Source organism: Onychostruthus taczanowskii, unplaced genomic scaffold (genome assembly GCF_017590055.1).
Source record: "Onychostruthus taczanowskii isolate IOZ18803 unplaced genomic scaffold, ASM1759005v1 scaffold19, whole genome shotgun sequence".
NCBI lineage: Eukaryota > Metazoa > Chordata > Aves > Passeriformes > Passeridae > Onychostruthus > Onychostruthus taczanowskii.
Window position 1 is genome coordinate 1791678 of NW_024499128.1, and position 27471 is coordinate 1819148.

At 37.9% G+C, this 27471-nt stretch overlaps 1 protein-coding gene across 5 annotated transcripts in view; it reads left to right on the forward strand.

Annotated features, from left to right (window-relative positions):
* The window catches only part of RBFOX1 (RNA binding fox-1 homolog 1), a 1146709-nt gene that overhangs the window by 1073970 nt on the left and 45268 nt on the right, over positions 1-27471 (forward strand). For 4 of the 5 annotated variants that reach the window (XM_041401522.1, XM_041401524.1, XM_041401523.1 and 1 more), the window contains 2 exons: positions 8202-8282; positions 24636-24768. In XM_041401522.1, the coding sequence (XP_041257456.1) occupies positions 8202-8282; positions 24636-24768 (214 nt within the window). The remainder of the gene's footprint in view (positions 1-8201; positions 8283-24635; positions 24769-27471) is intronic. The other variant, XM_041401525.1, reaches the window with a different exon arrangement.

Below are 27471 nucleotides of genomic sequence, written 5' to 3' on the forward strand. Positions count from 1 at the left end.
AGTTAAATAATGAGGTGACAGCCTCTCCAGACTGTGTATGGTGTAGGTTTTGAGGTTGGATATAATTCTAGCTGTTTTAGCGCTACTGCTGCTGTCTCAACAATTACCTGGGCAACAGGGGTGAGCCGGGGTGTTCACTGCCTGGGCCTGAACTAAGGCTGCAAAATGCATTTTTAGAATAAAACTGAGGCTGTAAGCCAAGCACCAGCCATGGAGAGATGTAAAAAGCACCGGTTTAAGGATCTCTCAGAGGAAAATTTAAGACAAACTGCAAGGTCATCACTAAAACGTTTGTTTGTTCAGAACTGGGTGGGATATTGGCAATGCTAGATAAGTTGTAGCAGTTATGTGGAGGAATAAATTCCTCTGATTAGAAGAATAACCAAGTTAGGAAGATCCATGTGTTAGGATGGACAGTCAGGCAGACAAACTATTCTGAAACGTAAAGTAATAAAGTAATATATGAAATGTAAAGTTAATACAGTTAAGTGGAATGGAAAACAACTCTGCTCTGCGTTAAACCTTGATTACATCTGTAAATTAATGCTAAAGCAGTTTAAGATAATGGTTCATTGTATTCCAAACATATTGCTAATGTTTTCTCTTCCTTCTTACGCATTTTTTCCCATTTTGGACATTGGAGGACAAGATCCCCAATATGCACTGTAATTGCATTTCATAATGCTTATTGAGAGTAACTTTCAAAATACAGTTTTCCTGCATTTGTTCATTGTGGAGGTGGCTGAGAGAGGGCTGTGCTTTACAAGCTTTACAAGCTCTGTTGGTTTGGTGCTCTCAGATGTTCTTTGGAAATCTGCAAGCATAGAATTGCTTCTAGTAAAAGTGAGTGCTTTGGAAACTTTGGAAACATTGCATTACCATTTTTGTAATGGTTTTTTATGCTCCTGAAATTCTGGAACCTGTCTGGGGTAGGAGAGAAATAGACTAGCTAAAGCCAGGATTATGCATGATGATTCAATTTTTGGTCTTTTTTATTCTCAGTTTGTCATTAAGAATATAATTTTATTTATAAGTCAGAACCAGCATGCGCTGGTGTAAGCAAGGAGAACTGAGGGATTAGTAATTTGCATCTCTGCATCTGATTGCATTAGATTTGCATCTATGTTTTATAGATTTACTGAAATAGGTAATTTACACAGAAAATAGTGTCTTGACACAATATGAGAGGATAAAGCATAAACACATCCACTTGTAATCCCTTCAGGGCCATGTTGAAACTGTAGTGTTTGTGTTTGGGCAGAAAGGCTCCAGTTTCATCTATTCTGTGATTCTTTTCCTATTGCAATCTTTATTCAACAAGCAGATGTATGAATGCAATCCATTTTAGCTATCAGCAGAACATGAGTGCATTTTATATATTTCCAAGTATCTCCTTTCAGGAAGGGTATAATTCCTGATCAGAGTTTACTTCAGAAGCTTGGGAATTTCTTTCATGTTTTTTCTCAAAGTTACAAGTGAACCAAGAACAGCCATCATTTACCTGCTTACCTGCTGTGGCTGCTAGAGGACCTAGAAAGATGAGGAATAAAGACTTGGTTTTGGAAAGATCATGAACAACTTCAGTGGGATGCATGTCCAGTATAAAATAATGGCACTGAATGTCACAGAGTTTCTGTCACCTGAGGTTGTAGGGAGATATCTTACAGTAAATGAATTTTGCAGGAAATCCTGATGGTACCACTCTTTTTTTTTTTTTTTTTAATGACTACATAATGCATGTCCAGTTTTTAGACTTTTCTGGTGACAGGATTTACAGTTGGATGCCAATAATTAAGTTTATTAAGGAGCACAGATAAACTCTAAGCATGGTGCGGATTTTAGTACAAGCGCCAGTTAAGTTTGTGCAATTTAATTTCAGATTAGTTATCAGACAAGGGATGATTAATAATTTTAAAAGTATTTTGGGAAGGGCAGTTTACGGGAATTGCTTTACTTTGTGAATGGAAACATTACATGAATTGTTCCTGCAGTGCAGCCAGTCTATGGGAAGGCTGGTTTGTTAATTAAATTAGAAGCAAGTCAGTCACACAGTGTGTTTTTAACCAGGCAGGAGGAGGAGGAAGAGAGATCCCTGTTACTGTGGGATGAGTTCTATATCCTACAGAGGGAAGAGGTGGGGAGAAGAGGAGTTGGGGGCGGGGGGGATTATCTCACACCAGAGCTGCAAACTGTTGCTTCTCTGATTTTTACTTGCATTATATTGACACATTCCAGTCCCAGTTTGTGTCAGCATCCTGGCTACTGCACAGGAATAGCTGGGGAGAGAGGGCTGTTTCCCACAAGCTGGGAAATGGATGATATGGGCACCAAAGAATAATTGGAAGGGTGGCTTACAAATGATGTTTGCTGTAACATTCATTGCTGTTCCCTGAATCAGTGCCACAGTTCATTGGGTGTTTTGGGGACACTCTAAGAGGGGTGATAATAAAGAAATGTCCACTATGCTTAAAAAAGTGATGGAAAGGAAAATCAACATCTTCAATAGAATTTTTGGATGGAGATGTCCCAGGAAATGTCTTAGAGATGCATACCTTCACTGCCTGTTTTTTAGTGTGGTTTATTTTTTTCTCCTCCCTCTATTTTAAACAATGTGTATCAGGTTATATGTGAGTCAGGAACTTACTGAATAAATGTATGTATAGAGCACAGATTCTCATTACCAGCAGCAAGCACACCCAGGCTGTTCAATAATTGAATGTATTTCAGGTTTTCTGTCAGAAGGGGTTTGGATTTAGGAAAATCAACTTTAGACATAAACTACTTTAGATTCTCCTCCCTACCCTCTTGTTTAAGTGAAGCTGTATGTAAACTTTGGTGGGATTAAACATAGGTTTTGTTTGTATTTTTAACATATTGGAAGAAAGGAGGCGTGGGATTTGGGGTTATGCTACTTTATTCCTTGTTAATAATGGATGAAACAATCCAGTGTATCAACACAACCATCTAAGAGTGTTTATGTTAAAATCTGAAGGCTATTATTCAATTTATAGAGATCCCAGATAATTGAAGGCCCTCAAAGAGCACTTCTTTTTGAATTAACAGCATATTTAAAAGCATGCTAAGTCTGTGTAGTTGACTATTGATATTGAAGGGCTAAGAGAGCACTTAACTACTATTATGTATTCAAGAGAGAGGCTGTAGAGGCTCTCTTTAAATTCCCTAGTCAGAAGGGACAATGGAAGCTAACATACACTATTACTGCACAACAGGAGCCTTTTATTAGGTGTTTCTGATCCATTTCTGTGAGACATTTTGAAATAAATCCATCACAGAACAATATTTCAGACCAGTAAAAATAGTGCTATTTCTGTCTGAATATGCCAATATTAAATTACACTTTTAGAACAGCAAACCAGGAGAGGACATAGATTGCTTATGAGAATCCTTGATACTCTTGCAAATCTCCTGATTTGTTCATGAAAGGTGCAGCTTTACAGTTTTCTTCATGAGTTGAGCACCAAAGTGTTTAGGAATAATAGCTGTTGCAAGAGGCACAAGGGAAAAGAGTGATCAGAATGATCAGAACTGACTCAGGGAGAACTTGGTATCGTCCAGCCAATCTGGGAGGAAAAGAAAATGAAAAAAACAATCACTGAATTCAATAAAGAATGGGGATTTTTTAGATTTAGATTTAGATTAGGCTCTTAAAATAACAGTTTATAATAATGTAGACAAAATGAGACTCAAATAGCTTCGTTTTTCAATCACTTTTTCCTGTGGCTTTGTTTGGATTTCTTTGTTTGTAAATAGTATTAAAGAATGGATGAACTGGTACTTAGCTGTGAGAGGCAGTAAGAAGCTCCTTTTGGTAATACAATAGAAAAAATATGTGCAAAGAGCAGCTGATTTACCTGGAAAGCTGAGAGTACAATGGATTAGAGTAATGGAATCATCACTAAATCTCCTTGTGTGTAGTAAGTTACTTAGTTCCTGTATTGCAGACACTCATTTTAGCCACCTGTGCACTAAACCCCAGTGCAGCCCAGCCCTGGATATTGAGTTGGTTAATTCCTGCCACTGGAAATGCTTCTGTGCTTCCCCTCATTGTGGAGGCAGCAGCTGGATGCTGTGAGAACTCAGCACCGAGTCCCTTCCTTGTCACATTCATCTTTTCTGAAAAATCCCTTCACCCAGGGTTTTTCTCCTGGGAAGCTGAGAAGCCTCAGAGAAAAAGGAAAACAATCCTTATCTCATTTGCTTCTCCTGTGTTGTGCTCCTTTGGAATGTGTTTGGCGATTGTTCACCCACAGGTGATTGTTTCATTGGGTTCTGCTGTGAGTTGTTTTCACTCTTTGGCCAATCAGTGCCAGCTGTGTCAGGGCTCTGGAGAGAGTCACGAGTTTTCATTATTATTTTTTTAACCTTCTGTAAGTATCCCTTCTGTATTCTTTAGTATAGTTTAGTTTAGTATTCTTAAATATGATATGGTATGATAAATAATAAATTAGCCTTCTGGGAATCATCCCTTCTTTCACCATCCCTTCCTTCACTGGGGCACCCCACAAATCCAATACTTCCCAGCTCTCCCAAGAGCTTTCTGTGAAGCTGTGCTTCCTTGGGATTTCTGGAGTGAGAACATTGCCCCCCATGTCTCACTTTGTTGTGACCCAGGGCAAACCCCCAATAAGCAACCTCTGTCCTCTTCTTTTTTTGTAATTCCCCCCAAAATTCTTGGAGAATAAATGCCAGCACTGAAAATTGGAAACTTTTTGTCCATGAGCCGAGGTACTCATGCCCTGTGTATGGTGAGGTGGTGCATTGTAGGCTCAGGTGCTGTGCAATGGTATAGAAACTTTAAACCATTGCCAGGAAAGCTTTCTGGAAGTTTCATCTGCTTCCTGTGGCAGGAGAGAGCTGGGCCCGTAATTGAGGCCTTGCACCATTGCTAATTTTACAACAACAGCATGATTTCAGTTAATGATATATGGTTTTTTTCTGCAGAAAATGTTATTTAAATTTATACTTCCTCAAACAATACCATGAGACATTCCAGCTAATTGTGTAAATTCTTTTCAACTAATTGCAGATTTGTATTTCTGAGCTTCCTGTAATCTGGCTACACAGTGGTTCCAGTTAAAAGTTATTTTTAACAGCAGGGGTTTAAAAATCCTTTATCATTTAGTGGTGAGTCCACATGTTGATCCTTGGTCTTACTTCTTGGCTCTTTGAGGATTGGAGAAATAATGTGACTTTTTGAGCTGTTTTACGTGAGGCAGTGAGTACTCTGAAGCACCACGAGTACCTTGATATTTCTGTAGATTAGTTTATCTGCATCATGTAAATAACTGTACACAAAACACTTATTTTTGAAAGTATTAAAAAAAATGAGGGGAAATGCATTTAGTCAGAGATCTTGAAACCACTGGGAACTGAATTTTAAGTATTCTAAAAATATTAATGACTGCACATCACTTTTTTCCACAGTCCTGCATATTTTTAGAGTAATTATTTCTCAACATAACTGTGGTGCTTCAGCAAAGGACCTCATCAAACAGCATGTTCTTAATCATGGGCTGGAGGAGCAAACAGTGGAGGAAGAGAAGGATGAGTGGGAATAGTCTTTGATCTTGGGACATCTGGTTTTGTCCGTGCTGCTGGGCAGCATTCCAGGGTCTCTGCAATGCCCCTGCCCCCAGGCTGGTCCCCTCAGTGTCCCCTCTGCCACTGCTCCCTCAAAACTTTATATTAAAATCCTCTTTCTTAAAAAAAAAAAAAAGCCAAATATTTTATTCCATCACACTAGAATTTAGTGTTCTGGAGGAAATTTTTTTTTTTTTTGACATTGAGGAATTTATAGATTGTTTCTGTGTTATGAGGTTTATCCAAGATCTTATTGTAAATAATTCAGTCTTCCCTCAGTTATATGAACTGCTATTGAAATACTTTTAATCCCAAAATGAGATGCAGAAGAAATGATCTTTTTTTACTAAAGTAGATTAAAAAGTTCCATATTTTTTTCTAACAAAATCTAATAATAATGTTTTAGTTATCAGTATTAATATTATGTACAAATTCAAAGACAGATTGTCAAAATATAATTAGAAGGCTCTGTGCAAGAAATTAAATACACTCTAGTAGCAGAGATGAAAAAAGCATCTGTTTTGAAGTACTTTAATTAGAAATTAGATGACTGGAGTAGGGAAAATAGGATTTGTATGAGCTGAAATCAGAAAAAATATAAGATTATTTGCTACAAAGAGTAGGAAAATACCTATGGAGCATGTAGGAAGCCAAGTGTTACCTAGGATTTATGGTGAATAATGTAAATAAATTGTAACCTTTGACTTGTAAAAATATTTTGCTCTGTTTTCTAGGCATAGTTGAAGTCATTGTAGTTATTCTTAAAGCCTAATGGAAATAAGTGATTTTCCTCATGTGTTTCTCTCAGCTGGATCAGTGCCTCTGGGTCTTCAGATCACTTTCATTTGCAGGCTTCTACAGTAGCTCAGGTTTTGAAGCATCTGTGGTGTTAAATCCTCCAATATTCCAATGCCTCCATTCCTGGTGTCGAACAAGTGTGTGGATAGGGCCTACTTATTTATTTGTTTTATCTTTAACCTAAAAATCCTGCTTGTAGTAATCTCCCATATTCCAATGTCTCCATTCCTGGCGTCGAACAAGTGTGGATAGGGCCTACTTATTTATTTGTTTTATCTTTAACCTAAAAATCCTGCTTGTAGTAAGGATCTCAATAGCTGCATGTTCATTTGCCATCTTCCACACAAGGGCTGAAGGCTGAGAGAGATATCAGTACAGTCAACCATGTGTTGTCTTAAAGTAAGGGGGAAAATGAGTTTGTCTTATGTTTTATCTTATATATTAGTTGTGGATGGTTAGAAAAAAGCAAGCAGCTCCAAATCCTGTTAGTTAAGGGTGTGCTATTGTCTGGGAAGGTTAGAAGCATAGTAATTAATGAGATTTCCAGTAGTCGCAGTCTTAGTTAAACTGCATAATTACAAGAATTATTTAATTACTCTTCAGTATTTCAAATATTTCTCCTTCAAGTGACAGCTGCAAGCAACAAACAAAGAAATGGTTAATGGCAGAATTTTTTAGAAATATATTTTGAGAGAACTCTGGCCCACTGAATGGAAGTTGAGAATTGCTCCTGTAATACTGTGGAAAATATGTCTATCATTTGTACTTAATCCTGTCCTTCCAAACACATTGGACTCAACTCAGTGCAATCCATTGCGTGTCAATGCACAATGTCTAAAGTTTCACAAATCTCCAGAAAGATTTGATGGGTTGGAATTGTCTGATTCACAAATCCTGACAGCTTGAGGTATGTCAGTGTATGTGTGTGTGTGTATACAGATATATGCACATATATCTGCAAAACCAGATGTCTCATATCCCACTTTTCTTGGTGGATTTTATTGCAGAAGTGAAGAAGTTTCTTTCCTAATTTGAAGGTGCAATGTTCAATGTACTCTGATCAATCTCTATTCAGCTAAGACTGCTAAAGTACAATTTTAAGAAAACCTGACATGTTTTATTTAAGTTCATTTAAAAGAAAAAAAGGAAATAACCTTAGACTTGTGTCATTTGTTCAAAATGAGCATTGCAAAAATGTTGGTTTGAATGGATTTTTTTTTTTTTTTTACTTTTATTCCTTGGGAAAAAGAAAGTTTTGTTTTATCTGATTTTGTTCTTAATCCTCAACCCAGCTTATTTACTGGAAAATAATGTATTTGCACAAATATATTTGTGCATTCTTAGCAAAAACTGCTGAATGTAGATGTGCCAGCGATCACTCAGTGACAAAGGGAGTGATGGAACCCAGGTCATTCCTGGCCTGGTGTCGATGCTGGGAATGCTGCACGTGATTTTCCTGCTGTGTTGGCTTCAGGAGCCTCTTTCCAGCCAGGGGGCTGAGGGGCAGGGTGGGCAGGGTGGTTTGGGGCAGCAGTTTTGGGAGAAGCAGGGTGACAGGGAGAGAGAGCAGCGGTGCCCGCGGGATAGCGGCGGCGTTGGCGCTCGGGGCGTGTCTGTGTTCTGCTTTTCCAATGTCAAACTGGGTTTGTTTGGGCTCTTGCTGCTTTGAAATCAAAGGGCAAAAAGCGCCCCCGGTTCAGTGCGCCGCGCCGGTTGTGACTTGATTTGTGTTTTGGGGTGAAAACTGAGGTTTAGTTGAAGTGTTCCAAAACCAGATACCACTCTCTCTCTCTTTCTTGTAGGCAGGGTGCTGCTGTGCCAGGCAAACCAGGAGGGATCTCCCGTGTACAGTGCCCCCAGTTCACTAGTATACACATCCACAAGTAAGCTAGTGTTATGGCTCGTTTCTTGTTCTGTTTTTGTGACAAAAGCACATTAATGTGAATTAAGCCCCCTAAAAATGTCAACTTTCCCAACAGCTCTTGTTAAGGTAAATGTGGTGTTTATCAACATATGTAAGTCATGTCAACAGATAATTCAGTGTTTTCAGTTGCATCTTTATTCTCAAATTATATTTTATTAAAAAAAAAAAGAAAAAAAGGAAAATAAATTGCCTGTATTGCAATATTGTGTAGAAATGGTCAAAAGTTCTACGATAACAGTGACAATTTTTGCAATCCAGTACTGTTGTGTGCCATGCATTTTGTGTAGTAGATGTTGTGTTTCTTCTGTCCTGCTCAAAGCTGTGTTTTAATGCACAAAACATCTGTTACCATGCCACCATTTGATTGGGTCAGGAATTAGGTATGAAGTCCTTTTTTACTAAGGGAACAGCCTGTATGAAAGGGGGTATTTTGAGCCATAAAAAACTGCCCCAGTAAAAAGAACAGAGACAAGCTGACATGATGGATGCTGCCATCAGCCATTTTTCTGTACGAAACATTGAAGTTGAGATGTGTCCTCTGAAATTCTGAGCAGAAACCTCTTTTGAGAGTGTTTTAGACTGGACAGGTGGTACCACTGATGCTCATTGTGGCCTCTAGTGGGGTGAGAAACCTGGAGCTGAATGCTGGAGCAGTAACTGCTGCTTGCAGCAGCCCTGGCTCTGTGTTCTTTGTAAAGAAAACACATGATCTGATTTAACAGCATTATCATTATTATGCTCCTTGTACAGATTGTATTCAGTCCAGAATGCAATTCTATTCTCTTAGAGCTTATCTAGACTACTGAAATAATTATTTTTTAAATTAAATCCAGGAATTAGGACAAAAGAGCTCCATAGTGATCATCTCTACAGTCATGTAATTCTTTTATGTCAAAGATTATCAATGGCATCCCTAGAGCTGCTGCTTTTCCAGGATTCATATGGGATCCCCTTTAAATGAGGAGTCTGGAGCCTACAAATGCATAGTGAACTAACCAAATGCATCAAGTGTTTTCAATTGCAAATTAAATTGTCAGTTAAGTCTGCATTTTCTTCCAGGTGCTCCAAGAATATTTTCTAATGTGTCACCTTCCTCTAGCAGTGGGGATTTTTTACTTCTTGTAGTAACACAGACATATTAAATAGTTACAGTTTAAATTAATGCTCCCTTTTGGACATTTTTAGTGCACTCCTCCTTTTTGACTGACAGTTTTTTCCTGGAAAATGATCCAAACATTTCACTTATCTCACTATTAGGAGCTTCCTTTAGAGAAGAGGGGGCAGTGTTTGTTATAATTTTCTGAAAATTGGTCATCTTTGAAAGCTTTTCATAAGTTTACCCTGTTGCTCCTATTGTCTCACTGAGTTGTACCCCAGGAATTTTATTGCTGGGATTGCTGTTTCCATCAGATGATATTTCCACTAATACTGATTCCCCAAAGAGATACTGTGAGCAAGCTGAGCTCTGGAGTTCACTGTATCCATTATGTCTCCTGAGTCAGTCCTGTTGAAAAATCTTATTTTGCAGTGGTGCTTCATGACTAATGATATCCTAACAAACACCTGCTTGTTTTCAGTTATGCCAAATACATAAATAAACAAGCTTTGCCTATCTGTCTCCCACTGGGCAATGTGTAATACACAGTTTCATAACAGGCATTGCTGGTAGCCCTTGCAGTAGAAATTATTAGACTTTTGTTGAATCTGTGTGCTGGCAAGTCATTTTTTTTTCCTTTATTATGTATAGAATTTCCTCTTGCCAAAATGCAGTTTCCCCTACTGTTGTGACCCTATTAGGGTCACAACTCCTAATAACACAAAATTACTACAATTACTGCATATTGTAATTAGGTTTTTATTCCTCCTTATTACAAAACTTTCAATAAAGATGTGAAATAGCTTCATTTCTATAGGAAATTCCACTAGAAGTGAATAGAAATGAAGGCTGACTTTTGTCTCATTTCTTTTATTAGTTTAAAGATCTTCTATATTCCATTTTTGTGCACATTTGTAATATTGAAATTATAACTGATAAGTCAACATTAGTGTCTAGGAGATGAATACTTGTACTATTATCATTCCATGTAGACAACAATATTGCAGCCTTCCTTTTTGAATAATTTGTTAATCGTTTATTCTGTTACTGCTGATATTGTAACTGTGATATTTTATAACCACTTACAATGTAAGAATTAAGAGGTTTTCAATTTGTAATTGTTTTAACAGAAGGGAAAGAATTTGCTGGGATTTTTCTAAAGCCATCTAAGATACTTGAATTTCACAGAGTGCTAATGGCATTTAGGAGTTTTCATATATTTGGAAGAGGATAGGCCCCATTTTTCAAAGTGTTGTCTAACTTGACTGTTCATCTTTTGCTCCTGAGTTATAAGGCATGAAGGACTGGAACATGGTTGGAAGATGTGTTTTTCTTAATTTGGCTAGCTTGGTTTCTCACTGAACTTCTTGGTTTGTAAGTGTACTGGCCACTGGTAGCCCCTGATGGCTCGGAGCACTTTCACCCACTGGCTCTCCAGAAAGCAGACTGCAATTCTTGGAGCTGCTCTTTCCCTTCTGGTATTTTATTTCTCCAGGATATATTTTATGTATCACACTATACATTTCCCAGCACAATGATTAGTTACACCTCTGAATATGTCAGGAGATGGAAACATGGCTCTGCTTCCTTCCATCACTTCTGGCCCTTCACATAATACAGAAAGAAATGAGCTGTTTCTTCTGCAAGCAGTGGAACAAATCAGCAGCAATAGTCTCTCATGCCTCATCTGTTCTCTTATGCTGAAGGAGAAGATGGGACCTGGATCAGTTTTTGATTTGCACACCTATTGTTGGAATAGATAATTTTTTATGTAGAAAGCAGAGTTTCAGCATGCCAGTGTGTTCCCATCCCTGGGTGGGACAGGTCCTGTGACAACCACGGCCAGGAAATCCAGGCAGGAAACCTTGGTTGCTGTTGTCCACAGGGCTGGCATCTCCAGGGCAGAACTGGTGGAACAGATTTCAGCTAAATCCTTCATCATGTCTGCATCCTGAATCACAGCAAAGCATTAAAAGGAGTTCTATCCAGCCAGGAATGATTGGAGTTCACCAAATCCCAGTGAGTCAGCACTCACTGGAATCTTCCTAGAGGCCCAGGATACCTCCCTGAAAAGAAATGAAACAGTTTGGCTGCTCAGAACTGACAGTCTCTTTTTACCCTCTCTTCTTTAGAATAGTTACTTCCACAAGGCATTTTAAAATCCTGAAGAAATTTGTATCTACTGGTAAATAAGAAATGTGTCAAGGATAGTTTTGGAACTTTTCCAAATTGAAGCCACACATGAGTAGGATCCATGAGAAAATTAAGACCCTGCTGGACAAAAGGAAGATTCAAAAGAAGAAAAAAAAAATTCTGTCCCTGAATGTCTGTATCACTGTTCTGCCAAGGACAGTAACATAGCTGGGTATGGTTCAAAAAGGCAAAAATACAAATCTGAATTTATTGCAACAGCTTTTGGAAACCGTTTTCTGCATATTTTCCCCAATTTTTCTATAATGTAGAAGTGCCTGAAAATGTGAATGAAGTAGGAGCTCATGAGAGCCAAAGCATGGGCAAGAAGGAAGATGCAAAGTTGTAGAATTGTGAAGTTGTTCAGGTTGGAAGAACCTGGTTGCACCAGGACATCTCTAAGGATGGAGACTGCGCAATTTCAGGGGGTCATCTGTTCCAATGACTGAAAGTCCTGGCAGTGGAAACCTCTCTGGTTGCAAGTCATATTTATTGTCCCTCTTCTTCCCAGCGTATGCCTGGCTCTGTCTCCCAATAATGTCCCTGTTCTTTGTGGCAGGACATGGCAGGGGAGATGCATTTCCAGGAGAAATCCTTGTGCTCTGGACTGGCTCCCAGCCCTCCTGGGCTCTCCCAGCCCTTGCTGTCCATCCCATCCAGCTGTCCATCCCATCCCTCAGGAGTGTCCAGTTGTGCCTACCCAGGCCCTTTGGAGGGCAATGGAAGAGATAGGGAATTTAAAATTTAAAGAAAAGGTCAAAGGAAGGTAAATATTTTTTACTCTCTAAATCAGCACTTTGGTCTCTGAAACTTTTAGACTTTATTTTAGCTCCAAGTAAGCATTAAGATACTCGAGTTATTGAGTGTGTAGCTACTAGTGGATTTTTCTGAGCATACATTGAAGGGATGGTTCACTATTAGCTACATGGCTAGCTCACATGTATGGTAACATATTTTAAGTTTCTCCATGCTTTTGCTCAGAATGATGTGCAGACGAACATCTCCATTTCCCAAATATTTAGCATGCCTATAAAAGAGAATTTTGCCTTGACTTCAATGAGTACATTTTAAACTGAAGTCAATTTTGGCTTCGATTTCCTAAATGTTAGAGTTGTTTCATCTTCAGTAAGCCTGCTTATCAGCTCCGAATTAATCTTTCATACTGCAGACAAATGATAGAATTAAAAGAAGAAAAATATGAAAATGCAAAATCCGATATTAATTCATTTTATTTTATCATACTCAAGGGCAAATGAAGTTGATGGCCCATTTTTTAATTGATATATTGATTACAGTTTTGGAAGAAGTGGCGGTGGAATTCAGCAAAAATGATTGAGGTGGTACAAATGCTTATAAATCTGTCCCACATTGTTCGTGTTCTTTAATTGTAATTGTCTGATAAAACTTCCATCGGTTTCTGTAATTAACCTAATGGTCTAAATGAATTTCCAGATCACTGGTTATTCATTTCAATATAGAAAATGCCATTACACTGAGTTTAATTAATACTAAGTAAGTTCACAGTCCATTGTACCATTAGAATAGAATTTTATTGTTTTAACTGTTTAAATTATGAATATTGTTTCCTCTCATCTTGTTTGTCCCATTTATGGACTTGAGTGCTCATTTTCTATTCATACTAAAATAGCATAAACCCCGTATAATTAAAATATTTAAAACCCAATGCTCTTCAAGCTCACATCCTCAAAATATCAGTGTAGATGGGGTTTTTTATTTATTGTTTCAACTATTTTTAAACAGAATTCAGTCCATGCCAAGCTCATAATCCCATGATATGCCCTAGAACATCTTATTTATCTTGATATTCCTTTCACAGAAGTACATATGACAGATAAGCACTCACCAGAGAATACTTTTGCTTTGCGTCAGACAGATATTAAAACAATAAACTATGTTGCCCTGGGATTTAAGCTTATGAGCGACCAGGAAACAACAAGGCAAAGATGAGATGTTTTTGAAAGGTGGGAAGGCAGTTCTTTTGGAAAATTCCCTGGAAACCTTTGGTCCCGTAATATTTTTGACAGGAAGTATTTTAAATGCTAAAGTTTTGGGGTTTTTTTTCAAAGCAAGGAAAACACACTTCTTTCTGTCAGAGCAGACACTAGAAGTGTCCCAAAATTAACCCAATATTCCTGCTCTTCTGTGCATTATGTGATAGGAGAGAAAGAAAATCTATGGCACAAGCATCAAGTAATAATTACGTGGTGTGGGGTTTTTTTTCCCTATTGAAAATATTAGCACTTACATATAGCAGACATATGTCCTGGTTTTAAAATTATTTTTTTCCTTTGGGTGTTTAGTTTTAATTCATAGATGGAGGATGGTTCAGGATCTTGCTTATAGGATAAACAGGGAAAGTCATAAATATACATTTTATATTTATAAAGAGCACATCCAGCTGCAGGATTTATTGTGTTTGAGGACTCATTGTGCTACAGAAATGAAAATTAAGTCAAGCCTGTCTATGCAGTACGTCCTTGCTTTTAGAAATAGGTTACTTGGCTTAGGAATATTAGTAAACCACCTAAAAAATGCTGTATGGAACTATTTTCATCTTTCTTGTTTCGGTGAAGACATTGCAGGTTTTATTTTCCTGTGGCGTTACTAATGGATTGAAGGAAGACCTTTGACATTTCTATTATGTTCTGGGATATTTTCAATACCAAGAAAATTACACAGGGAAAATAGAAATTTTCAGAAGGTGATTCAAAGTGGGCTGCTGTGCCAAATCATTAGTGGAAGCATTTGATTTGGAAACCTTGATTCTGTTGATTTTGTCACGTTTAATCTGTTGCACGCATGTAATTACCTGAAAATTATACTGTAATGATGGCAGCTTGCTGCCACTCCAAGCAGGTGAAGGGTAGATGCTGCTGGCACTGGGTGTATCCTTATCTGGGTTTTGTGTGTCAGTCATGACTGACCTCATTCAATACAAATGGACATATATTGCAATGCCATCAATGATTCATTTGCTCTGATTTCATTGTTGTAGTTTTTCTTCATTTAACTGTTTGGCGGGCTTGCCATTTTGAATTAGAATATGGGTCAGGAGCAGTTTAAAAAAATGAGTATTCATGTGGGATAAATAATTGGCAGTGCTTCAGTATTTCTGAATTGAACGTAGAAAGGTTCTGCAAACTAAATTTTTAATTGGTCTGTTTTCTCTTGAGCTAAATTGGAATGAGAAGTCAGCTCATCACCAATAAAATATATATCAGTGCATTGTGTTTACACCTTGCTGGTTTTGTCTGCTCCTTATTGCTTCGTAGGAAACAGGTAGAGCAGCCCTGCAAAGGAGGCTGTGATTGGGCCATTAATTAACCAAATTAACCACTGTAGGGCTGCAGTTCCTGACTGAGGGTACAAAAATCCTGCCAAAGGGAAGTGTGCATATGTCTGAGAGGAGCAATCCCATATATGATTTCCAGGCTACAAAAACCTTATTATTGAACATTTAGGGGTCAAACTGTCTTTTGGTGTGCTTCCTGAACTAATTGCCTTTATTTATGAAGAGAATCACCCAGGAGAAACCTGGAAAAATGTGCCAATTGCCCTTCCCTTTTGTGTGTTGAATACAGTGGGTTTAAGTGAAAGCTTAAATAAAGAAGATACAATAGTAAGTAGGAAGGGAATGGCTTTCCATAATTCCCTCCCTGATGTACAGAAGTGTGGAGAAATGTTGATGTCATCTCATGTTGAAATGTCTTTAGAAGGTTTTTGTACTCTGTTCTGTCCCATTGTGTTGGGCCTTGCTTTGATGCAGGACAACACCACTGATTTTCAAGTAAGATAAAGATAGTACAAAATCTAAAAAATAAGTAAAACTGTATTCATATGCATTGCATTACATTATTGATTTCAGTATCATCTGTTTTTAACTGTAAAGAGAACCTCTTTGGGGTTTTTTTTTAGTATCTTTTTGTTTCTTTGTTTTGGTTGGTTGGTTTCGGGTTGGTTTTTTGTTTTTGGGTTTTTGTTTGGTTTTTTGTTGGCTTTTTAATTTTTAAAATTTTTTTTGGTAGCATTACCTGAAATTCTTCCTACAGCATTTTTGGTGTTCTGTATTAGTATACATTGTCTTTCTGCAACAATTTTCAGTATAACTCTCATTTTACCTCCTGTCTATTCATATTTTAAATTATTACTGATTCATAAGTCATCACAAAAATACATTGTGTGTGTCCAAAGCCTGTAAACGTGGCTTTCATTTCACTCCCACAAATGTGTTTTTCAGGGTCTTGCTGTTTACTCTCATTCTTCTGTTGGTCTGTTTTGTGCTGGAGCAGTGTGCCTGAACTAGCAGGCTTAGGAATTCTGGAAAGACAAGCATGTCCTGAATTGTGTCACTGACTTTTTTTTCCCACTTATACACAGCCCTACACATGGGTAGTGGGAGATAGCTGGAAAGGTAGTAAATTGTGGAGAATATCTTTGTCCTTTAGTTCAAACAATAAGATTTGTGTGTGCCCAAGGACAGCTGGGAGCTCAGGTGCCTTCCCTTGATGTTCTGCTGCTGGTGACTAACCTGTGATTTAGGGCAAGAGGACTGTTTGGACTTCCTCTTCTCAGGATGCAGCTAAATACTGAGAATTACATGTAGTAATTACATTTACTATGTACATTACATTTAATTAGTGAGAATTGCATTCAGTATTATCTTGCATTGTGTTCCGAGATGCAATTGTACATCGGAGCCCTTTGAGCACAGTCCTGGGTGCCACCTTCTCTGGCTCTGCATCCTCTCTGCTGGTGTCACTCATTTTTATTACCAGACCCACAGTGTTGACTGTACATCTTAAATCATCCTGTCTCTCAGATAGCAAACTCTTAATTTTGTGCTTTTCAGCTTAGCCTGTAAGATCTGGTTTCAAATAAAGGCACACCTTAGTGTCACTCTATTTTGTTATTGAATCATGGCTCTTGGAGCTGTTCTGTGTACAGCAAAATTCAACCTGAATTTCACAGATAATAAGTGCTTTTTAGGAATTAACATTTTTAGTATCAGTATGACTTTGCAGGTGCAATTCTTTGTTTTGACAGTCTTTCCTTTATGGTTTGGATTAGGTTAACAGCTGGGTTTTTCCTCTATTACTTTCTGCCTAAATTGCTCCCAATGCATTCTGACAGCGTTCTTTTTACAGTTTAATAATTCTATTGAGCTTTAGGAATCCTTGTGTCATCTAAACAGTATTTCTTGTCACTATATAATTGACTTTCATAAACATTCAAATTACTAAATTTTGTCTTCTCTTTATAACAGTTCTACTCTTCATCCAGCTTTCCACAACCATGGCCTTTTTCCTTTGTCTTGGAAGTGGTGCTTTGTTAGACACAGGGGATTTCTTCCATTTGCCTGAAACTTAGAGCTGTCCAATAACTGGGAACACCAGACAGGATATTGATCACTTTGATCATCTATATTTGAAGATTGTTCTTTAATTTAAAATCAAACGTGTCTTCTCTGATCTCTACTGATTCTTTTCCTTTGTGGCCTGGGTGCTTTTTTACCTCCTGAGCTTCTCCTTCTGTTTTAGTTGTTTCCTTTGTGAAAAGCCAACTGTTCTTTGTACCTCAGCTATTTGTAATTTCAGCTATGCAGTACTCTCATTTTGATTTTAAGTACATCATAGGTAATTTCACCACCAGTTATAGCTTTTTTTTTAAACTTAAAGGTGTAGGTTGGTGTCATCACATAGCTTTACAAAAAGAGTTCTCAATCATCTTACCTGTTCCTTTGTATCCCTTCATGTCCCCCTTTTTCTTCTGCTTGTTCTTGGAAACCCCTTGATGTCTTAGGGTGGTGTCAGGTGGTTGCATATGCAATCCAGTTAAAGAAGGGTGAGGTGTAAGGGAATTTCTGATAACCACAGAATCACCAAATGGCCGATTCTGAGGTTGGCTGAGGTTGGAAGGAACCCTGGAGAACATATTGTCCACCCCTGCTCCAGCAGCAGAGCCTGGAGCAGGCTCTCCAGGACCACGCTCCAACAGCTTGGAACATCTCCAGGGATGGAGATCCTGCAGCCCCTGTGGGTGGCTGTGCCAATGACCAGCCACCCTCAGGTGGAAAAAGCTTAGGCAGGAAGGTGAGAGAGCTTCCAGGCTTGGGGATCAAGGTTTGGCTCAGAAGGTTATAAATTAATGGCGGGTCATGGTAGCCATTTACAGAGAAACCAGTAGTGGATTGTTTATTGGTACATGACAGCAGATGAAACAAAAAGAATAGTTCCATCTAAATAATTACAAGGAAGTCAGTGTATCAAAGTCTTGAAATAATAGATCAATTAGATCTGAAAACTACTTCAGGATTAGCAGATGAAAAGTTTTGTTGGAACAGTTAAGTGACTTCCTATAATTTAACGTAGGAATAAATAATAGGTTGATTTTTTACTGAAATCTTTAGTTTATGGGGTTTTTTGTGTGCATTTGATTATGGTTTGGTATGGAAAATTCTAAAAATCTGATTCTTCCCATGTCTGAGGCTGAAATATTTGAAAACAGTGTTTTAAAGCAGTTTTCTGTCCCCTTTCTAGAAATATTTACATTTATCACAGTATAAATAAAGTTTCACCACATTTATGTGAAATTTGGTGCTAATTTGGATTTGACAGGAAACTTAATGCAGTAGTGTTGTGTAAAGGGATTCAATTACAGTGTGCAGTGTTTTGTAAGTAACTGTCTTGCATAAAAAAGTTAATTAATCAGAGCTGTGTCAATTTCCTTGTGCCATGTCAATTTGCAGCAAGGTAATTAATCACTAATCGCTCAGCGTGCAGCAAACCAAGGGACAATCCATGAGTCATTTGTTGTTATTTTTTTCCAAATAAATGGCACACAGAGCCATGAGGAAACACATCTTGCCTTTCATAATATTTTTATCGACAGTTTTGCATGTTGTAATAGACTGCAGCAACAAGCAGCTGTAGTTCAATGGAATATGAATATTAAAGAAACAAATGAGAGCAGATTTATAGGCCATTGCTTTTCTGTTATGTCAGTTTTGAGATTACACTGAGCAAATGAACAGTGAAAAATTACTCTTCCATGTGGAGAATGGTGATTAGACTTGTACATTAATTAGAGATTTTTGTTTTCCTTTTTAATGCATTTCAAATGAGAATGTCCTGTAAGTAGGGGTTTCTCCAAAATACAGATTTATTCACTCCTAAACAACAGTGTATAATACTGGCATGTATTTTTTTACAATGGTAAGGAAATAATTGGTCTATAATTTTAAGTATGGTTCAAAAAATAAATAGCTTGTGAAAGAAAGAAATAGAAGTGACCAGTTGTGAGTGTGTTTGATGTATATGGGAAATTTCCTTTGAATGCCGTTAATTCACAACTAGATCCCAGGAAAAATCATTTCACAACAGTGACAGAAGAAATGTATTTTCAGCCTGTAATTTTAAACACTGTGAACTTTCTAAAGATGATGTTTTTACCCTGAATTTGAAGTATGTGTACATACATATATTTATATATAATTTAAAAGCCTTTTCCTGTTAAATCTGTATTAACAGAGCTTACATTTTGCTTGCAGTGTGCTTTGGTCTGTGTATTTAAATGAACAAATCCTCTTTAGCACAGTGTTTATAATTCATTCAAAGAATGCCACTTAATAATACTTATTACTATTACAGTGAAGGGAGAGCACAGCACACATTGGGATAAGCTGCTGATTCTGTTCCTGAAATCTCAGATAATATCATATAGATTATTCTGCTTAGCCTTTCTCAGCATGCCACCCATTATATCTCTTTGTTTTAAATTTATTGTGTTTCCTCGACGGGGATCCTCCTGAACTATGGGAATGATGTAAATGTGTCTCCCTGTCTCTCTAGCAGTTAAACTGTGCCGCAGTAAATTAGCGATAAACCGATTCAAACACGACGGAACATTAAAATTCTTCACCATAAAACATTTGCAAACTCTTGGTGGCAGATGACCCGCTACTCTGTGCAGAGGAGGAGAGATTAGGAGTGATGAGAGGTAGATCTGCTCATCCATTTTGATGGCACACCTTTCTTGGGGCATATGGCACCCTCATACAAATTCAAACCGCAGCACAAATGTGAAGAATAATTGCCCATTAAAGTGGCTGTATATTTTTATGGCTTTGATACAAAATCTGCCCCCTGTTGTCTTTTGCATCTGCTGCTCTTTCATCTATCCCAAAGCTTTAAAACTTTAATACGCAGTGTATAACCCTTAAGTATTTTTTGCCAGGTTATATTCCTCTTCTTGGGAACTCAAGCTTTTCATTGTTCCTTCAGTCTTTGTTTTCCCAGGCCTGCGTTGAGATACGGTGCCTGCAAAGTGCATCTCCCTGTCGTGTTCATTTAATAAGAGATTAGTGAAACAAATGCTTATATTACATCTTCAGGGAAAAATTAAGATTTGATTAAATTTCATCTGTGAACTCAAAGATTAAGTTTTTCTTCCTTATGCTCCTATTTGCTTTTTCTACAAAATCATTAGTTATCTAAATTTTGCTGATACACTACTCTGAATCCTGTTAATTCCAAAGGCCTTTTTATTTGATTAAATGTGGCAATTTGCTGGCCATATTTCATGTTTGAGGTCTAAACTGAAGTTCACTGAAGTGGCAATGATTCCATGTTTACAAAGTGTAAGAAGAGAAAACTTTGTAGACAAGATTAATTGTAATAATACATTTTAAAATAGTATCCCACTAAGTATAAAAATAGAACAAAAAGTGTAAAGAAGAAATCTTACCAGCATAATGTTATTAAAACAATTTCATTTAGGCTGTAGTAGATGATGTGTATGATTTTGGATAATTATATTAAGCAAAGCCAAGGATTTCCACAGCATATTATTTATACTCTAATTTTTTTAACTTGAAAAATTTAAATTGCTGAGTGACTGCAGGGACTGTGTTTTGTGGTTTTAGTCTCATTCATATTTGAACAGCAGAATGAATATCTATAGAATGGATGGGGCCATTAGATGAAAATGTAAATTGTTTTCGATGGCTTGATGTTTGATTATGTATTGTCTTTAGAAAAGTCTTTCTTTTTTATAACCTCGTGTTATCACCTCCTATCATCAACATGCATTTGGAGAAATCTGCCTTTTCTCAGTCACAGATCAGAAGAATTCCAGTCATCAAATTACTTTGATGAATTTAAGCTACTTTTGCTTAGAAGTGGGCTCAGATGCTTCCCTGCTGAGAGTCAAACACATTTTCAACCCCTTTATAATAGCATTTTCACTGACTGGGTTTCAGCAGCTTGACACTGAGGCATTAAGGAAGGTTGACCTACAAACTGTAAGTCATTAAAACCTCTGCCCCTCCTGGCTACTATCTTCATTACTTTTGGGACTGGTTAATAGCATTTAATGCTTCCTGATGGGACAGCCCTTTTCATAAAGTTCTTTTTATGAAGTCCATTCTTCAGTTGTGTTCTAATGCTGCCACTTCTGTTGGTTATTTTGGGGTGAGGATATTAAAAAAGTTGGTGGCAAAATAAATTCTGTGCTTATTGCATATTCCTACCCATCTGATTTCTCAGCTGGGCTGAAGGAGCATTATGGAATTTTTTTCTGAACTCAAATCCAGGGCAACAAAACTTGTTGATTATTTTACCTCCAATCTCAATCTCTAATATTACTACCTGCCAATAAAAAGTGTGTTTTCAGATACTCTGATTTTCAGATGGACCCAAATCAATTTTTGGGATGGATATCATTCTGTTATGAATAAACTCAACTGTTAGACCTCACTTGATTGTAAGGCCTTGCAACTCCACTCTTAGTTCCATATTTAGTTTGCATCATGTCTGATCCTCTTCCTGACAGAACTACACCTCACTGCTCTGCCTTCCACTAATTTTATCTTAAGTTTTTTAGTGCTTTGCTTTACTTTAGACATTTCATGCTCTGTGACTTTATTAAGAGAGCAATGCATAGCAAAACAATTACATTACTTCAGGCTACTCATTCAAACTCCTTTCAATTGCAGATCCTTTGAAAATTATTTGAAAAATCACTATCTTGTCTCCCCTGACTGCTGAGCCTTCCTTACAGGTTTTGGATTTGGTAAATTCTTATGGACTAAGTGACTCTCCCTGCTATTTCTGTTTTCTTCCTTTTTCTTTTTTTGTTAAGAGAAAGCCTTCTTTCTCATAAAAATATAATTAAAAAAAAAAAAGTTATTTTTGACTCATTCGTTGGTGGGACACTCTGCTTTTCCAGTGCATTTATTTGTGGAAAGCATTCACTGTCAAAGATTGAGATCAATGGTCCTCCTTGTAATTCTTTCCAATATGTGACTGTCATGAAGAATAAAGAGAATTTAGGATAAATGCTCAATTTTTGCAAAATATGTATCTTAATATGTCTGTGTGAAAGCTGGGTTGAATGGTACAATTCAAATGAAAAAATGTTCACAAACCACGCTGGAGGTTCATTCTTTCACAAAGGCATTTCCTCGGTGTCTCCCAACAATTCCAGTTGGTTTTAATTATTGCTTAGGACCCTAAAAGAACAACTGCTGGAAATATTGCCAAACGTAGATGTTCATTACAAAGAATTAATTACTGGGATAGAACTCTGGGCAGGACTTCCAGACCATGTCTTGGAAGCCCACAATGGTGTTACATCTGACATTGCTGGAGCTTAGGCTGAGTTTGCTGGATTTTCTCTATCACTTCTGTTGTTGTTGTGAAAGTGTGTTTTCTATCAATATTTAGAAAACTGCAGATGCAAGTGAAGAAATTTTAAGGTTGTCTTACTGATTTTTTTCTTTTATTTTTGGCAATTGCCATTTAGGTCAGTGAAATGTCTCTTGATTTTGACAGTTTAAGAATGTCCCTAAAGGCTACGCTTTATCATTTAACATGTCCACCATTTCAAATATCAGTTTTTCCTGGTCATTCTCTCAAATCCATTTCCACTCATTTGCTTAAGCAAACTCTTCTGGGCACTGGTGTGTTGGGTTTTTATTTAGTTGCCCTTATTTTTTTTTTTTAAGACACAAATTAACAATCAATTTATTGGAGAAACTTACTTCTAGCAAAGCCTATTAGTTGGAAAGGAGTGATTTTTCCAAGGCAGGCAGACTGCAGCTGAACGTCACTCTTACACAAAGATAACTGCCCTGGATTAGATCAGTTCTCCATCCAGTCCTCCACCTGTAACTGGAAAGGAGCAAAAGCTGGATGAAGAAAGAAAAGAAAACTTGTTAGACTGGAGGGAGTGTGTAGGTCTGTAGTTCTTTGAACATTATGTAAAACTGTATTTTGCATTTTCCTCTGCATATTGTATTAGTTTTTATACAAGTCTGTTTACTTGGAAAGGAAAAGGACAGAAGTTTCATGGTTCCAGCAGCAGATCATAACTCTGTCACTACTCTATTTACACGGGTCAATACTCAGTCTTGTTGAATATGCAAAAGTGCTTACAGCATTCAGATTTCACATAGGTGATGTATATGTTGTTTTTCCTCAAAATAAATGTTTTCCAGTACAATTCATTTAAGAATTCCTATATGCAGTTGCTTGCAAAGTTATCAACAGAATATCCAGTTCTGCAAGTTCATCTTTATGATTTTGACACATTGCTTTTATATTCTGTATAAAATACGGTATTTGCACTTTCTAAGACCTATCTAATTTATTTGCATTGCCATAAGGTTGGTTTATGTTGTATCACAGGCATGTAAATCTTTGCAGAATTACTGTGTAACCTTTTTGTCAAAGAGATGGACCTAGCAAAGCCCCAAAGTGCAGCAGTAGAGCAGTAATAGAGAAATCACCATAATTACAGTATTTACTTTCACATATTCAGCCAGCAAGGCCTAAAAGTTGTGAATTTTTTCATTTTCTTTTTTCAAATTCAAGGCTTCTTTTAAAATTTTATGCTAACTGAGGGTTGAAATCAATATTTCAGATTTGAAAATCGTTATACAACAGTATTTCCATTTGCTTGCTTTTTATTAGGGCTTTGCTAAGCAATATTTGTTTCATTTTTTTATTTACATACTGAAAAAAAATTACACTGAAGTACGTTTGATGTAACCTGATGCCAACAGAGCTGGCTTTGATTTCATCTGTCTCACTGATTAATTCATTCATACCTGTTCTAACATTGACATGCAACATATGTACAAAGGAGAAATGAAGTAATGAAGCACTGCTTAAAAAACTGGCAGAGAAGTCAGAAGTTCTGTTTTTTTGTTTTGGAGTTTTACTATTTTTTTTCAATTAAAAAGTTATCGAGAGAAGTTTTACAAAAGGAAAGCCTCTAATACTATATTACTGTTCAATTTCTGATCAAATTATTTCAAGTCTCACATGGAATGGTAATTAATGTTCACAGATCCAATGACAATATAAAAATGTCTGAGTTAATGTTTTTGTTATATGATTAAGTGATTTCTATTTGGTCTGAATATTATGTGGATTCAAAGTCCTTTGAAGGACTGAAAGGTACTGTTATGTGCATGCTGCAGCCCCAAAAAAAGCCAAAGAGAGGAAAAACTCTTTGATTTATTACACAGTTAAGAACTGGTTAATAATCCAACTCTTGAACAACAGCAAAGCTCTGTTCAGTTGGCAATATCACTGGATAATTTAGATGACTTGCGGTCACCTAAGTCTCTGATGTCTCACCCCTACTCAAAACAGGGCTGACTTTAGAAGACAGATCCAATAATGTGATGCAAATATCTCTGACATTATAAATTTGAGCCTGAACTTGGACCTTGGGAGTCCCCTGGTAGTAGTGTTGGCTGAACCAGTCAACACTCTTTTCATTAGTGTCTTCTGAGAAACTCAGAGCCATAAATGACGCTGCCATCCAAATTCCCAGTTTGCCGCCTGCTCTTTGCACACAGAGGTTTGTGTGAAAAGATGAGCTAAAACCCTTTGGCGACTCCCTCGTCCAGCTACAGGCAAGCTTGTACACCATCACAACTCCGGACTGCTCCAGAATGTGGACACTACAGACTAACCCCTGTTTTTTTTCCCTCTGCAGTGCCAGGATTTCCCTACCCTGCTGCGACCGCAGCCGCCGCGTACAGAGGTGCCCACTTACGAGGCCGAGGCCGCACGGTGTACAACACGTTCCGAGCGGCAGCTCCCCCTCCTCCCATCCCAGCCTACGGCGGGTAAGGAGCTCTGCTTCCCTCACCTCTGGCTCAGCATGGATCCTGGGAGCCTGGGCACCATTCCCAGCCCTGCTGCATGCGGGTCGTGCCTGCCCGGCACCGGCGCCTCGCACAGCGGCTTGAAAAATGACTGTAATTTGTACTGCCATGCTTGGTGGCCTTAAGCATTTCAGATGTCACATATTGTTATGTAAATGCTCCCGCAAACGGAATGCTCTGGAACGGGGAGATTGTTTCGGCTAAAGGTATATTTTTGATGATTGCAAACATCTGGTTATTAAGGAGGTTGGATCGAGTTAACTTCTTTTTCTTGAAATCGCCTGCTGAAAGTTGTCTCTGCACCTGAAGGCTTAGTGCTGGATTTTTTTTTATACTTTTTTTTTTTAAATTGCAGTTTGCTTAGTTTTTCTAGTTCCCATCTGATAGAAATCTGGGGTGCTCCTCTCAGGACCATGGGTTTTGTGTACTTTTGCTTAAAAAATGCCTTAAGGTTTTGCTCTCAGTAACCTGCATTTACTAAAACCAAGTAATAAACTGAGGAGCCAGGAAGAGGAATTCTTAGTATTAATTTCTAGTAACTCCATAATCTTCTTTGTTTCAGAAGATTGTTTGGGTTTTATGTGTATTTTTGGGGGAAAGAAAGAAGAAACAATTTTTCCTGTAGCTCTGCAAAGACTGACACAGAACGGCTTTGTATGCTGCATGTAACACAAAAACCCTAATAACCTTAACAAAAGATTTTCAGCTGTCAAGAAATTAGGAAATCTGTAAAATCAGAAAACATGGCAGATCCTAGGCCAGAGGAGTATCTTGTCATAAAAACTTGATTTGATCTACCTCTCTGTAGAGCCACTGGATCTTTGTGGGAAGGGGTCAGGAAGGGTTGGCACAGGCAGTGAGAGAAGGTGATTGCTCTCTCTTTCTCTCTCTCTTTCTTTCCCAGCCCTCACTGAAATCCTGTTCAGCAGCTCCTTGGCTCCCACTGGGGATGTCCCTTGTGCAGGAGCTGCCAGCACAACCCCTGCCCCCCTGCTCCATTCCAGTAGGTGATGGGTGCTCTGCACCAGTTCCCAGTCTCAGTAAACCTCGCTTCCATTAAGCCAAAAGCAGCACCTTTTTTCCAGACAAATTTGCTAATCTCATCAGTCAGCCTTTGGCCTGAGTTTTCAGGGATTTATTTACACAGGCAGTTTGACCATTCTGTCACATTGGGCAGTTATTATCCCAAAGAAATAAGACATAAAAACTACTGTAAAAATCATGCCACAGATTCAGGTTATTTTGTAAGTGTATTCTGTTGATTTATTTGAGTGTTTTGTGTAGTTTATTAAGAAAAATAGTATTACCACTACTGGAGGAAGACACTTTGCTGAAGTTTGTCTGAATTACCTTTGGGCAATGATGGTGTCCCACCAAAGTTATCCTTTTGCTGCCATACTCTCAGTTAGTCAGTCCAGGCATTTGTACATGGCAAAGATGCAAACAATCAGAATTCCTCAGCTGCCACATGGATACTGCATCTAAAGAAAGTGGACCCTCCATCTCTACCTTGTTTAAAAGTAAATTCTGAAATTTGAACACAGAGTGCAATATGTAGTGAGATAACAAGGTGGGCCACTCAATTTCGTGATGACATCACACTTTAGTTAAATACGAAGTCATAAACGTATGTGTAAAAATAATTACCAGATGTGTGTGATAGTTTTTGAATTGGACAACACTTTTTGCTTAGTATTTGCAAAATGAGTAAATACTTTCTACCGAGTAAGTAACATAAATTTAAGAGGCCACATGTGGGTGCTCTATGTGTATATGTGTGTGGTGGTATACACATTACTATAATTAGTTCAGTGACTCAGCAGCAAGAATTCCATTTCCAAGAGTAGCACATGTATGTAATTGTACTGCTGATTGCCAGCACCTTTAGCAGTAAGTTAGATGTGTAAGCACAGGGAACTCTGCTGTAAGTCAGTGCAGAGGTTCTGCAGGCAGGTCCAGCAGTGCTCCAACTGGACTGGTTTCCAGGAGCTCAGCTCAGCACTCACACTGCTCTGCAGGGTGGTTGCACAGGCTGGCTGGAGCTCATTCCCTTCGTGCTCCTGCCAAATCTGGCTTCAGAGGGAGCCCTGCATTGTCACATCATCTTGTTCTGGCGTCTGTCAGGAACCCTTGCTAATCTAGGGCTCACCTTGCCACCAAACATAATTTGACATTGCAAAAGGTTTCAATTACTAAGCCCTGTCTTAAATCACATAGGTCTTAGTTCAGATATTTAAGTTTCTCCATCATGCTTTCCAATAAGGCCCTGCTTTCTGAATTTCCCATTTTGTAATTCATGGGTCAGTACAGAAATTTTACAGATCTCTGTTGCACTGATCCACAGCTGGGATGATAAAGCTTTATTTTCCCATCTTCTCTTTGTCCTGGCATATTAGAGCTCATGTTGATATCATCACTGATACAAGAGTGTAACGTGGAATTGCTGAGTGATTCTTTGTTCTCTCCTCACGTAGTCTATCCTGTGATCCATCAAAGAAGCAATAAGGAATTCCCATCAGAAAAAAAAAATCTTTAATCAATGAAAATAAGTTATGAGAATGTGGTTTTTGGTCACAACGTGAATAGAAGTCAAGGAAAATTACTAAGATAGTAAAGAGATCATAGGGAATGAATCAGCTCAGAGAAGGAAGCAAATAACTTGGA